General features: G+C 54.4%; 2 protein-coding genes across 5 annotated transcripts; both read right to left on the bottom strand.

The window, feature by feature from the left end:
- Positions 1-1,001: 1,001 nt before the first annotated feature.
- Positions 1,002-2,830, bottom strand: SWSAP1 (SWIM-type zinc finger 7 associated protein 1; the record flags this gene model as incomplete). Its single annotated transcript, XM_079703384.1, has 2 exons — positions 1,002-1,716; positions 2,585-2,830. 2 exons carry the CDS (start codon positions 2,828-2,830, stop codon positions 1,213-1,215), a joined length of 750 nt encoding a protein of 249 aa, XP_079559510.1. The 3' UTR covers positions 1,002-1,212.
- Positions 2,831-9,245: 6,415 nt separating this feature from the next.
- PLPPR2 (phospholipid phosphatase related 2) lies at positions 9,246-13,970 on the bottom strand (the record flags this gene model as incomplete). 4 transcript variants are annotated; one of them, XM_079702070.1, is made up of 8 exons in its annotated part: positions 9,246-9,589; positions 9,716-9,767; positions 10,089-10,211; positions 10,749-10,925; positions 11,822-12,093; positions 12,916-13,051; positions 13,178-13,366; positions 13,905-13,970. In XM_079702070.1, 8 exons carry the CDS (start codon positions 13,968-13,970, stop codon positions 9,246-9,248), a joined length of 1,359 nt encoding a protein of 452 aa, XP_079558196.1. The 4 variants fall into 4 exon arrangements, with proteins under 4 accessions (XP_079558196.1, XP_079558197.1, XP_079558198.1 ...); XM_079702071.1 differs by having other exon boundaries at positions 13,178-13,291; XM_079702072.1 differs by having other exon boundaries at positions 9,557-9,589; positions 10,105-10,211.
- Positions 13,971-14,264: the final 294 nt, after the last annotated feature.

Raw genomic sequence — 14,264 nt, 5'->3', positions numbered from 1 at the left:
CTTTTCCCTGGGCCCAGGCCATAGGAGAAGCAGTAAAAGGCCTTGAGTTCAGTCTGAAATTCTGACCTGGCAATCTGAATAATAATAATAAAATGAATTAGTTAGTACGTTATGCTAGCTGCCCTAACAAAGCTGCCCTGAAACTGAGTGGCTTAACACATTAAATATTTTCTCATTTCTCAATTCAAACAGGTGGGCAGCTATCCCTGGGATGAGTCAGAAGCCCAGACTGTAGCTTTACCATCCCCCAGGGCTACCCTGGGGTCTTTAGATGGATCCTCTGCATCCTGCCAGCCAACAAGAGAGAGACAGCAGAAGATTCTGTGGCCTTTAGGGACCTAGCCTAGAGGTGGGCGCCATCTCTTCTTCACAAATTCTACCGGCCAGAAATGGTCATGTGACCCTAGCAAGAACCATGGACAGCTGGGAAATGTAGCTTAGCTGTGCACCCAAGAGAGAAAAGCTGTTTAATGAGCTGCTAGCTAGTCTCTGCCACTAATAATAATACCAATAACATTCATTCCTAGGGCTTTATTCTGAATCAGGCCCTGTCCTAAGACAGCACTGTGATGACAAGTGGCTCAATGGGAGTTCTGGTTTAACCACTTTTAAATAGTTTGACATAACCTAGGAAAGCTGAACGTATGCATACCTTCTACTCCAGCAATGCCACTTCTAGGTATGTACCCTAAAAACCCTCACACACATGAACCAGGATATGTGTACAAGAGTGTTAATAGCAGTAAATAAGTCAATCTGATGAGTAAATTGGGGTATAGTCACCCAAGGAATTATACAAAGTATGGAAAAAGGAATGAATGAAAAAATGTGGCCGAACGTTTTTTGTTTTTTGGCTGCGCTGCATGGCATGTGGGATCTTAGTTCCCAGGCCAGGGATCAAACCCGTGTCCCCTACACTGGAAGCATGGAGTTTTAACCACTGGACTGCCAGGGAAGTCCCACAGCCGAATCTTAGTAACAATGTTGAGCGGGAGAAGAAGCAAGTCTCAGATTACATTTATCATGAAACTCTTTACAAAGTTCAAAACAGCAAAATTAAACAATATGTTGACAATATGTACAGGATAATGCTATATTTATGAGAGAAAAAGCCCTTTATAATCCTTTAGGTCTCTGAATTTGCATCTGTCCCTGAGGTAGGTATTCCAGCCATGGAAAGTGAAGCATAGAGAGGTTGTCACATTCCAAACCTCAAGGTTGGCCTCCAGAGCTTGAACCCTTGTGCAGGCTGGTGTCACCAGCCTGCATGGGCCACGGGGTGACTGTCATCTCTCCATCTTGTCGGAAAGTCACCCGCCACTCTGCCCTGGGACCCAGCCCACCTGGCTCCAGGCAGGCTCGGAGGCAGTGCTGTCCTGGGCCTGGTGCATCGGGCTGCAGCCAGCACTGGGCAGGGAAATACCTCTGAAGCAGTGCCAACTGCAGGGCAGTCGCACTGTCTTCCTCCTCCTGGGTCTGGAGGGCCACAATGAGTCCACAGCCCCGGCCAGACCCAACCCGGTGGCTGAAGTGGGCAGCTGTGTCCAGAAGCAGGGCGGCCAGGTAGGCGGCTTCCTGGGACCCGGGGTCTTCCGCTAGGTACTCCTCCAGGCCATCGAGCAGCAGGAGGGAGGGGGTTGGCCCCCGGGTCTCATGGGCAGAGCACAGGAGCCGGAGGAGCTCACGGGTAGAGGGTGGGTACTGGAAGCGGATCTTCTAGAGAGAGGAAAAAAGGAAACGGCCAGATTCATCACAGGAAGCCAGGCCCTCAGCTATAGCAGCCCTGCTTCCTTGCATACTTTCCTGGACGTGGCTCTCACTCCCCAGACCGCTGGTTCCAGAGTGAAGCAGCTAGCTCAGAGTGGTCGAATATTCTTCTGTTCGCCACGCCCGCCCCCCAACCCCATTTTATTGTTTGTTTTTCTAATTCTGCACTCATCACTTCCCGGTATTAGTTAAAAACAAGGTATATCGTTTTGTCAAATCTCTAGGGCAATCTTTCCACGGAAAACCTGCCCATAGCGTCCGACCCCAGCTTTGACTCCTGCGGCCCAGAAACTCCTGTCCAGACCCGACCCGTGTTTAGCCCCGCCCCTACTCGCCCCTGACTCCTCTCTTTGGGCGCCACCCTTTGCTAATTCCGCCCCCTCATTGGATGGTTTCTCACTCAATCTTTTTTTTTTTTTTTTTTTTTTTTTTTTTTTTTTTTGTGGTACGCGGGCCTCTCACTGTTGTGGCCTCTCCCGTTGCGGAGCACAGGCTCCGGATGCGCAGGCTCAGCAGCCATGGCTCACGGGCCCAGCCGCTCCGCGGCATATGGGATCCTCCCAGACCGGGGCACGAACCCGTATCCCCTGCATCGGCAGGCGGACTCTCAACCACTGCGCCACCAGGGAGGCCCTCTCACTCAATCTTAACAAAGCTTCGCATAGTCCCACCCCCAACTCGTTCCAGACTCCGTCCCATAATGGCTGCTCCGGCTTGCCCTCCCTTCGTCTCTGCCATTGGTCTGTCTCTGCCTGTCACTCAATCCTCCATCCGCCTCGCTACTGGCTGGTCCGCCTCTGGTCCCGCTCCGCCCCACCTGTAACCGCAAGGGTTCGAGCGCAGCTCCAGTCCCGCGAGGCAGGCTTTGCAGAGGCCTCCGAGTCAGGAAGAGGACGGGGCCTCGGCCTTCCCCTGCCGCCTCCAGGGCTGCCGCGAATAGCAGCGCTGTCTTTCCAGAGCCGTGACCGCCGAGCAGCAGCAAAGGCGGTTCAGCCTCAGCTGTGTTCTCCCCAGGGCCAGCCGCGCTGCCCGAGTTTAGCACCCGCCTCAGCGTCTCCGCCATTCGCAGCGTACCTCTGTCCAATCGGCGGCCCGTTCCTTCCCTTGATCCCGCCCAGGACGGGGTCGCATTGGTTACAGTGCACTTAGCTTCTCCATTGGTCCAATGATCTATTCATCAAAGCTAGATCGACGTTTCCTAGCTCCTCCCCCGGTGAAGGGGCAAATAACCTAGTCTGAGGAAGGAATGGAGGCCTTTGAGGGAGATAAGGCCCTTCCCTGGGTGAGTCCGCTGGCAGAAGCAGCATGAATACTATTATTCTTAGCTAATAAGCTAATCAGACAATACAAGGGTTGAGAGTTGGAGGGAGTAGGCCCTAATCACTGACACATTACTTAAAGTCTCCAAGCCTCAGTTTGCTCACCTGTAAAATGGAGCACATGGTATCTCAGAAATATTGTGATGCGTATGTGTGTGTTTCTGCTGATGTTACCCAGTGACAATGAAGAAGGGGAGAGATGGAGGAGCTGTGTGCTTGTGTCTCTCTCTGTACCTGAGTACTTGCACAAACGGGGGGCGGCTGCAGGCTTGAGGACATTCGTGTGCAAAACATCCGTCAGACAGCAAAGCAGCTGTCTTTGAGGGTCTATAAGAAGAGTCTCAGCTGGCCTCCTCATTGGCCTGGGGGCTTCTGGAGTCCTGCTTGGGATACAATGGGAGGCAGGACCATAGAATTAAAAAAGGGCCAGGAGAGAAGAGGCAAAGTTGAAGGGGCTGGGAGACTGAGGGAGAGCCACAGCACGACCTTGTTTGTCACGTTCACTTCGGTATCTCCAGTGCCCAGTCAGTGCCTAGGGCATTGCAAATTCTCGATACAGGTTCGTTAAAGGAATGAATGAAGAAAGGAAGGTAGAACTGATGAGAAACTGGGAGAGAAGGAGGAACAAGGTGAATGATCAAGTGATCACTGGTTGGGTCTCTTCACCCAGACTTCTCCCCAGAGCTGCCGCTCACGCCCCAGTTGCCCTGGCAACTCTGTCTCCTGGTAACTTCAAAGTGGTGCTGTTGCCAGGAGACCCAGGGGCAGGGCCGAACTGAGATTTCCAGGGCTTTCTCTCTCCCTCTGGGGCCAGAACACAGCTCCACAACATCCCCCAATACACCCACTCACAAAGCCGGGTACCCCCACATCCCTCTACAAATACATAGACACACACACACACACAGCATCTCTGCATATATTTCACATCCAGAATCCCCATCACTCACATGCTCACAGCCATGTCCTATCCTGACACAACGCATCCCATACATCCCACATTCATGCCCGCACCCCCTTTCCCTTGCACGCATACAAAAACACACTCTGATACAACCATACCATTGTCACCACACACACACACACACACACACACACACACGAGGCATGCTGTTACATTCCCCTGTCAAATGCACAACCTCAGCCCCATGGTTCACCTCACTTTGCAACACTCTGAATACACAAGCACCCAGTAGTGACACCCGTATCACACAGTTCCACACAGTTATATACATGGGAGTATGCCCAACACAGCCCATTTCAAGTCCTTTGCACTTGCTGTTCCATTGCCTAGAGCACTCAGCTCCCAGATATTTATCCCTAATTGTTTTCATTCCATTCAGATCTCTGCTCAAATATCACCTACTTAGGCTTTCTCTGACCACTTGTGTAAAGTCACACACCCTTCAATCTTTAATTGCTTATTCATCTTTATTTCTCTTCAAATAACTTATCACTTCCAACCTTATGTATTTATTTTATTGCCTCTCTCCCCACTAGTATGTCAGCTCCACCAGGGTAGGGTCCCTCTTTCTTTCACTACTGGGTCCCCAGCTCCTAGAACAGTACCTGGCGCAGAGTAGGTGCTCCTAAATGTAGCTGAGTGAGTATATTGGCAGAGACGCAGACATTAGGTGTATCTCTCATGCACACGGTACTTCTTTCCCTCCCTTCTCAGGATCCCATCTTCATGTCCTGACAAAAGATCTCTTACCTTAGAGGGGCTCCCTGGAGGAGGCAGGACAGCAGGGTGAGGGGACAGGGAGGTGGAGAGCTCAGGGTCAGTCTGTGTGCCTCCCTGGTTTATCAGCATCCTCAAGTGATTAGTTCATTCATTTGGCAAACACTTATTGAGCACCTACTGTGTGCCCGGCCCTGACCTAGAAGGCACAGGTGTTCAGTGGTGAACAGACAACAAAATCTCTGTCCTGCTGGAACTGACATCCTAGCGAGGGAGGAGATAATGAAGAGTTTAAATAGTCTATGGGCAGATGATAAGTGTGTGCAAAAAAAGAAAAAAAAAGTTTGCACAGGGAAGGGAAGGGCCAATTGTTTGTTTGGTTTTTGCAATTTTGAATAGGGTGGTAGGGGCAGGCCTCCCTGAGAAGGTAATACTTGAGGAAAGGCTTGAAGGAGTTGAGAGAGGGAACTGTGTAGCTATGTAGGGGAAGAGCATTCCAGGTGGAGGCACCTTCAAGTGCAAAGGCCTGGGGGCACTGGGAGAACTTTGGTTTTTACATAGAGTGCGATGAAGAGCCAACAGAGGGTTTGAGCACAGGAGGGTCATGGTCTAACTTACATTATAAGTCAGAGCTCAGTTTTTAAAATAAATTTATTTATTTTATTTATTTATTTTTGGCTGCATTGGATCTTCTTTGCTGTGCGCCAGCTTTCTCTAGCTTCGGCGAGCAGCGGCCACTCTTTGTTGCAGTGAGTGGGGTTCTCACTGCAGTGGCTTCTCTTGTTGTGGAGCACGGGCTCTAGGCACGTGGGGTCAGTAGTTGCAGCGCGTGGGCTCTGGAGTACAGGCTTCGTAGTTGTGGTGAACGGGCTTAGTTGCTCCGCGGCATGTGGGATCTTCCTGGACCAGGGCTTGAACACATGTCCCCTGCACTGGCAGGTGGATTCTTAACCAGTGAGCCACCAGGGAAGCCCGGAGCTCAGTTTTGATCGAGTTGAGCTTGAGAGGCTGTGAGACTTACTGGGGCATGTTGAGAAGCCTTTTTTTTTTTTTAATTAGAGGATTTTAAAAAATGTATTTACTTATTTTATTTATTTATTTTTGGCTGCACTGGGTCTTCGTTGCTGCACACGGACTTTCTCTAGTTGCAGCGAGCGGGGACTACTCTTCGTTGCACTTAGGTGCACGGGCTGTGACACACGGGGTCAGTAGTTGTGGCTCGCAGGCTCTAGAGCTCAGGCTCTAGACAGTAGTTGTGGCACACGGGCTTAGTTGCTCCGCGGCATGTGGGATCTTCCCGGACCAGGGCTTGAACCCGCGCCCCCTGCAGTGGAAGCACGGAGTCTGGGAGTCTTAACCACTGGACCACCAGGGAAGCCCTCAAGAAGCCTTTTGAATAAGCAAGCACATCTTAGTATGGATTTTCTTTCTTTTTTTTTTTTTAATGTTTATTTATTTATTTATTTTGGCTGTACTGGGTCTTAGTTGCAGCACGCGGGATCTTCGTTGTGGCATGTGGGATCTTTAGTTGCAGCATGTGGACTTCTTAGTTGCAGCACGCATGCAGGATCTAGTTCCCCGACCAGGGATCGAACCCGGCCTCCCTGCATTGGGAGCATGGAGTCTTACCCACTGGACCACCAGGGAAGTCCCTTAGTCTGAATTTTCTACCTAAAATTATCCACCCTGGGATGGGGGTGCGTGCAAGGCCAGGGCTGCTGTCTCCACCCTCTCTAGCGGGCCCAGACACTTCTTTGTGTCTGGCAGCCCCGCCTTTACCCTTTCTTGGCCTCTGCTTGACATCAGGACCACGGACAGCGCCAACCGGGTTGCAGTAGGGCGCTGTCCATTGTGCTGAAGATTTGCTTCTTTCCTCCCCGCGTGGAGGCAGCTGTGCGTCTGGAGGGACCACGGGCCTCAGGGGTGCAAGCCCTGGAAATAGAAGCTCTGGGCGGTGAAGCAGGGGGCTCCATGATTCTGTTCCTCCTCTGCCTGCAGCCCCCTCATGCGTCCATCTCATTCCCTGCAGCCCTCAATCCACCCCACCACCTCCTCCCCCTCCATCTCCCTGTCGCTTGCTCAGCTCCAACTGCACAGGTGTCCTCACTGTTCCCCGAACACAGCCGGCACGTTGCCACTTCAGGGCCTTCATTCTTGCTGTTCCCTCTGCCTGGAACGCTCCCCCAGCTCCACACTGTGGATACTTGCATGGCTCCCTTCCCTCCCTCCTTCACACCTCATCTCCAGTGCCAACTCCTCAGAAAGAACTTCCCTGACCACCCTCTTTAAATTGCAAGCTGTCTCCCCATCCCAGAGTTGTCCCATTGTCTTCTCTAGCTTGAGTTTTCTCTGTCACTTATCAATCTAACATATCAGCGATCTCAATCCCTGACCTAAATCCTTGATCCTACAGTTTAGAATTCAGAATTTTTCAGATTTTCGAAAGGTACTACGGTGTAAATACTATGCACTGAATAACACCCCTAGTTGGACCTGGGATAACGTTCTAAGTCGAACACTTTATCTTCGGCAAAACATAAGAATAGTCACATAAAGTTAAATAAAGAAAAGCTATAATAACCTATGTCAGTTCAGGTCAGGTTTTGCCACAAATGAGAAACAAATTTTGGTTTCCAGACCTTCTTGAAATTTGGAATTGTGGTTTTGTGTATAGTTTATTTATCTTGTTTGTTGTCTCTCAGGTGTTGGAAAGTGAGCTCCATGAGGGCAGGATTGTGTGTCTGTTCTGTTCACTGCTGCAGCCCCTGTGCCTAACTAAACAGCACCTGGCACTCGGGGTGGGGGGTGCTCCATAGTGTTTGCTGAATGAATAAATGGTGGATGGATGAATAAACGAGAAAGAAAGGAAAGCAGACTCCCCTTTCCTGGTTTCTGGATGACTCCGTGCCCTGAATGGCCTGTCTGAAGTCCCTAAGAGCCACAGCATATGCAGGGTGGGGGAGGTGGTCTGTGGCTCCATGTCCCTCCTACCTTCCCTGGTCTCTGCTGGGTCCTCAGGGATTGGTTCTCAGCAGAACCTCATAATCAGAACCCCTGCTCAAATCCATGTAGTCAGGGATTCAGCTTGGAGGTTCCTACAGCCTTCAGCAGCCCCTTCTATTAGAACCCTTAGGGTCCCCTCACCCAATTCCCTGTGCCCTCTGCACCCTGGCCATGGTCAGAAACAGGCTAGCCGCCTGGGGAAGGCAGTCATTATGAGGCCCCTCACCGTGTGTTTGTGTGCCTTACATGCGGCTTGTAGGGCTGTTCAAATTTGACATGAAGAAACAAGGGCACAGAGAGGTTAATTAACTTTCCTGAGGCCACACAGCCAGGAAATGCTGAGCCAGCATTTAAAGCCAAGTCACGGACCCCACAGCCCCATGCTGCCTCTCCACAATCGCCCTGTGACAATACACTCACTCACACCCAGCCTCACTGACACCTAGACCCAAAATTAAAGTCCTCCACACCCTGCCACCTGGGGGAGGAAGGCAGGTGGCCAAACTTCTGTTACAAACAGGTCTTTATTAAAGATGAGGAGGGGGCAGGAAAAGGGGGCAGTGTCTCCCCTGCCCACTGCCTTTGGCTGCCTGGGGTGGGGAGCCCTCTTTGCTCCACCTGTACCCCTATGATGGCACATGTGTATGAGGCTGAGGCATGGGGGGCAGTGTGAAGAACAGGGGTGGGTTCTAAGAAAAAGAAAACTCCTTCCCCACAGCCCTCATAAATAACAGAAGGGTTTGGGGTGATCTGGGCACAGACAAGGAAGGATGCAGCACCCTGAACCCCAAAACCTCTGAAGTGGGGCAAGCCCTGCATAAGTTGGGAGTTAGGAGGGACTGGGTGAGAGATTGCACGTGAGGGAGGGGCTGAGAGAGGAAGGGGTACCCCAAGTACCCTGCCACGGGGGAGCCTGCCCCCCACCCTCCAGTTGGACTCTCTGAGGAGAGAGGACCCGATGACAAAAGATGACCCCATCTCCCTCCTCTCCTTTGCACATGCTTAGACATGGGCGGTCCCCCATTGACTGGAATCATACCCACCCACCCTAGAAATTCTGAGAACCAAGGACTCCTATTCGTTGTTCAGACGCTGAACACTGGCTAGAGTTGCCCTCTTGCCTGAGGATTCTAAGAAATGATGGGGAGGCTCCTATTGGCTGGAGTAAACTCCTTTTGGCCAGAATTCTGAGAACTGGGGGGCTCCCACTGGCTGGGCAATGGCCAGTGGAGTCAGGCTTTGGCCCTTAAAAGGGCAATCCTAGGAGGCAAGGACCCATCTCCCAATTATGCCCACTTGGATGTCCCAGAGGGCAAGAGAGGCAGGGGGTCCCCTGGATGTCCTTCCAGCCATGCTCTGAGGTCTGGGCCTGGCTGGTTTGGGGACAAGGGCTTTGGCACTCACACAGCACACGCACACACACGCGTGGCAGGGAAGAAATGGGGACTGGGCAGATTCTGGGTGGGTGTTGGGCCTCACAGCAGGTGGTCACGGCTGGCAAACAGGTAAGGGCTGAAGTTGTCCCGGTGGAAGGGGGAGGGATAGAGTCCACTAAGGGTGTACAGGTCCCGCAGAAGGGGTGTGGGCAGCAGCAGCTTCCGGCCACGGCCACCACCCCCGCCCGGCCCCCCAAGCCCAGGGGAGGAGGGCGAGGGGCCCTGGCTGGGGGTTGGTGCTGGCAGGGGCAGGGGCAGAGGCAAGGGTGTTGGCTCAGACCTCAGTCGAGGGCGGGGCACACGGGGTGATGAACACATGGCTGGAGCCCTGGAGGACACGCAGCTGGGGATCAGGTGGCCACGGTGGGCGCAGTTCTGCGGCTCTAGGGATCAGAAGTCAGGGGGTTAGAAAGCTTGGGAGGGGTCATGAGAGCACAGGTGAGACCTCTGTGGCAGTGACCGCCATCTGGAAGTCCCCTTGTTTATCCTCCCACTCCCTCGACACTCACTGGATGGGGTGAGCCGTGCCGGTGTCGAATGCGGCCTGCAGGCCTCGGGTTCCTGAGACAAAGAGGCAGAGGGAAGGGGCTAGCGGCCCCCTGGGCCCCACTGGCCAGAGCCACAAGGGGCTCATCGGGCAGAGAGCCCAATGGAAAAGACAACAAGTTTTCAGGATTAACCATGTTCCCTTGGGAGGGAGAGGGGGTTCCCACCCTTGCATCCTGTGGGACGGTCCCCCCAGGACCTAGGTCCACAGAGATGAGTGATCCCTCTACCTCTCCATGGCCCTGAGACCCCCACTGCCTGCCTGACTTCCTGCCTCCTTTGTCCTCCTCCACCCACCACCCTCTCCAGCCGGGAGCAGCCCCCGGCCCCCCTTACCTGGGCCACACTTAACTTTTCGAGGCGGCTGTCCATGGTGGGGGTTTGGCCCAGGTCCTCCCAAGGGGAGAGCCTTCGGCCAGAGGGTGGCCGGCTCTGGAAGTTGTGCACAACACAGGTGACCTGTGACAGAGGGAGGGGGCATGCTGAGGCCTGAGGCCAATAAGGTAAATTACCATCCCCATTTTTCAGATAAGGATAGTGAGGCTCAGGATTTCAAAAACAGCTAACACTTTTATGGCGCTTACTATGTGCCCAACACTGCTCTTTCCACTTTACTAAGAGATAGGTACTATTACTACTTACTCCACACGGGGAGGCAAGTAAGGCCAAGTTGTGTTAGAGGATCTGATCCTGTCCTTATTTAAACCTTTGGTATTTTGGACATTATGGGTTTTTGCATAATTTTGATTTTTAAAAATGTTCCACTAAAATATGATTTATCTTGTTTACTGAGTGTTTTGGCTCCTCCTTAAATTTTGTGCTCAAAGCAAGTGCCTCACTCGCCTTACCTTGGTCCCAGTCCCGTTATCCCAGTTCACAGATGAGAATGTCCAAGCTACCTAAGGTTAAGGGACTTGCCCAAGGTACAGAGTCCACACCCTTCACCATCATGCAGTCCTGCCTCTTGGGTCAGCGATGGATGGCAAGGGGGCTCACCAGAAAGGTGGCGATCGCCGCCCCTGTCAGGAAGCCGGCCAGCACGTCAGACCAGTGGTTGCGGTACTCAGCCACGCGGACCACGCCCACCAGGAAGGCGGGGCACAGCAGGGCCAGGCAGAGTGAGGGTTTGACCAGGCGGGAGCCCTTCACGCGGAACACGAGCGTCACGTACATCTGCAGGAGCCGGATGGGTCAGAGGAGACATGGCAGCAGCAGTTCCCAAACCCAAGCGGACGCTACACTCAGGGATAGGGGGTGTGGCCAGAATCCTGAGAAGCCGCAATGGGACTGGAGGCACCAGCCAGGGGCTCCAGGGAACAGAGCCCGGGGGACAGGAGTTCAGGGGATGGAGTCATGGACCCCCAGTGGGCCTTTGCAGGGATGGGGGTGTGTGTGGCCTGAGCACCAAAGAGCAGTGGATAGGGTCTGAGGCTCAGGTCTCTGGGAGACCTGGGCCCCAGGTCCAGGTGGGATGGGGAAGGGTGCTTGCTGGCTTAGGGTGTGGCCACAAAGTCAGAGGGTGGAGTCAGGGCTCAAGTGACAGGTCCAGGACTCCAGGAGGTGGAGTCCCCAAACCCCTGGGGACCACTGACAGGGTTAGAAGCACAGTCCCCAATGCCAGAAAAAGGAGTCAAGGCAATAGAGGGTGCGACCAGGGAAAGACAGGGGACACAGTTAGAAAGTTCCAGTGAAGTCGAGTCAGGAGCGTGGCCAGGCCAATATAGGACGAGGACAAACTGGAGGGCAAGGGCTCCAGGGGATGGAGTTGAAAGCCCATTACCGAGTCACCCAGCCAATATCCAGGACCTGTAGCATGGCGGAGACTTGGCTAGGCTTCAGGGTGCTGAGCCAATAGCCTCCTTTGGGTGTGGCATTAGTGGGTCAGGAGGCGTGGCCAGACACCAAGGGGGCGTGGCCAGGGTCCAAGGGGAGGAGTGGGAGCCTCTGCCCCAGGGACGGTGTCACAGTGATGCCTGGCCTCACTCGGGGAGGGATTGGAGGCTCCAGCCCAGACGGCCTCCTGCCTGCTGGCAGGCCCCCTACTGCCGTGCCCCCGTTTCGGGGCTCACCGCTGTGTAGGCTACGGCGTAGGCGCAAAGGGCAGCGTCCTTGCAGGGGAAAGCGCGGCGCGCAGCGGCCACAAGGCTGGGGCTGCCAGCACAGGCACCCTGGTCAGTGACGAAACGGTTGGGCCCTGGCCGGTCCGGTGAGGGTGGCGGGCAGCCCAGGGCCGTGTAGTTGGGGCGGCACACAGACAGGAAGTGCGGCGTCGGGTTGCCGGTCACCACCTGCCCTGCGTTGGCGAAGATGGTCGTGGTGAAGAGGCCGAAAGAGTAGACCCCTGGGGTGGGGTAGGAAAGGGGGTTCATGCCAGGGCCCAGCAGCCGTCCTCCTGTGAGCCCCCTTACGGCTCATATAGGCCCCTGTCTCCTTGTTCCTGTGACTGACATTAAAGCATAGCTGGGACTCCCCCTAACACCATACCCCATAATAGCTGGGCCATGTTCCTCTTCCCTTGGGACCACCATGATGGCATTCTGGGCCTCTGGCCTCTGTCCCTCTGGGATTACCAATATGCCAGGAGTGGGCCCTCCTCTGGAATCCATTATAGCTGGGCTGGGACCCCTCAACAGCATTACATCAGGATTGGGCCCATGCCAGGGACCTCCTAGGACCACCGTGATGGCATTTCTGGGGCTCCTATACCTGCCCCTGGACTCGCTATTACTGAGCTGATCACTTTTCTCCTGGAGCACCACTCAGCCAGGGCTGGATCTCCAGCCCTCTGCCAGAGGGACCACCATTTTGGATGAGCTCTGCCCTACCCCAAGGCCACCAGCTATGGCTGGGACCATATTCAAAGTGCAGCCAGCGTTCTCATCTCCCTGCCCCCAGGGCCCCCTGGTGTCTGTCCTGTGCTTTTTCTGCCTGAGACTCTCCTTGTGGCAATTTGGGGCCGTCCTCTTATAGCTGTCGTCATGGTTGGCTTAGGCCCCACCCATGTCTCTAGAACCTCCACCATGACTGACCTCAGCCCACATCCCTATTTCCCCATGAAGTCACCATCATGACAATTCTAGGCCTTCCTCCCCTGGAATTCTTATTATATCTGAGCCTGGCCCACAGCCCTTTTGCATGGCTGACCCCTGACCGAGTCACTCACCCAGGAAGCGGACCAGCCTCCGCAGCGGGGGGCTGAAGCGGCAGCAGGCCCCCGACACGATGGTGCTCTCCCCAATGACTGGGATGGTTGACGGTGGTGCAGGGAAAAAGGCACGTGCCAGCTCCCCAAGCAGGATCTGTGGGCAAGACCAAGGCCTGGTCTTCCTGGCCTTCAAGCCCAGCCCTCCACCCATCTCCACCTGGCCCTCCTGCCTCCTGGAAGGCCCTTCCCACAGTCTGAGCCAGGTTACCCCCAGTCTCACCGTGAGGGTGGGCCCAGCGGTGACCAGGGCGTAGATGAGGGCCGGGGGTGCTCTGCTGGCAGCCTCAGGCCCTGGGTAGGGCTTGGCATAGGTACTGTCATAGCAGAAGAAGCCCTGGGTGTGCACGGGGAAGGTGTCCGTGAACTCCAGGCGGTAAGCAAGCAGGACCACGATGCCCAGCAGCACCGACTGCCGCCCAGCCAGGGTGGGGAGAGAGAGAGAGTAAGAAGAGAGAAGGTCAGGCCTGAGCTGGGCCACGGAGATGGAGACACAGAGATGGAGACAGAGACAAGGGGGAGAGATAGAGAGAGAGATGAAGAGGAGAGAGGAGATGGGACTGGGAAGAGGGAGAGAAAACAGGGCCAGAGCTCAGAGAGAGAGAGAGAGAGAGAGAGTGGGTAGTGGAGGAACAGACCAACAGAGAAAGAAAAAATACTACTGATAGAAATACTAGAGTTACCACACGTGCAACTCTTATTGTGGGCAGGGCGTCATACTAAACCTCTTCCATGAATTAATCCATTTTACTTTCATAACAGTCCTAGGAGAGAGGGACTATAATTATGCCCATTTGACAGATGAGGAAACTGAGGCTTGGGAGGGTAAGTGAGGTGCCCAGAGTCCCACATTAAGGATGGGCAGAGCTGGGTTGAACCCCGGATTGCCACTTCCAAAAGTGCCTCCTCCCCCTTGAGGGTCTGGGCAGGGGAGGTACTGTGCTCCTCACCTCCACAAAGACAAAGCAGGGAATGATGGAGAAACTCCTCTTCAGCTGAGGTCTCCCTCCCGCCATGGTGAAGGCCGGGCCTGTGGAGGAGGGGAGGGAGTGGCACTGCCAGGGTGGGGCCTAAGGGGAGGCTCAGGTCACCTGCTTGTGGAGTCTTCTGGCCACAACCTGGCCCCCATCCCTGGCCCCTCGGACTACAGCCAAGGAGCCCTGGCTCCGCCCCCTGAGCCTTCTGGCCACGCCTCCGCATAGGCAGGTCTTGCCCTGCCCCTGCCCCTGCCCCTGCCCCTGCCCATTGGAGGCACCAGCCTCCCCTGACACAACCTGCTCAGCTCAGCCTCTGCTGGGGTCCCCACAGAT

The sequence above is a fragment of the Hyperoodon ampullatus genome (assembly GCF_949752795.1).
Source record: "Hyperoodon ampullatus genome assembly, chromosome: 4".
Classification (NCBI taxonomy): Eukaryota; Metazoa; Chordata; class Mammalia; order Artiodactyla; family Ziphiidae; genus Hyperoodon; species Hyperoodon ampullatus.
Note: the sequence above shows the minus strand (reverse complement) of the source record. Positions and strands in the feature narration are given on the sequence as shown.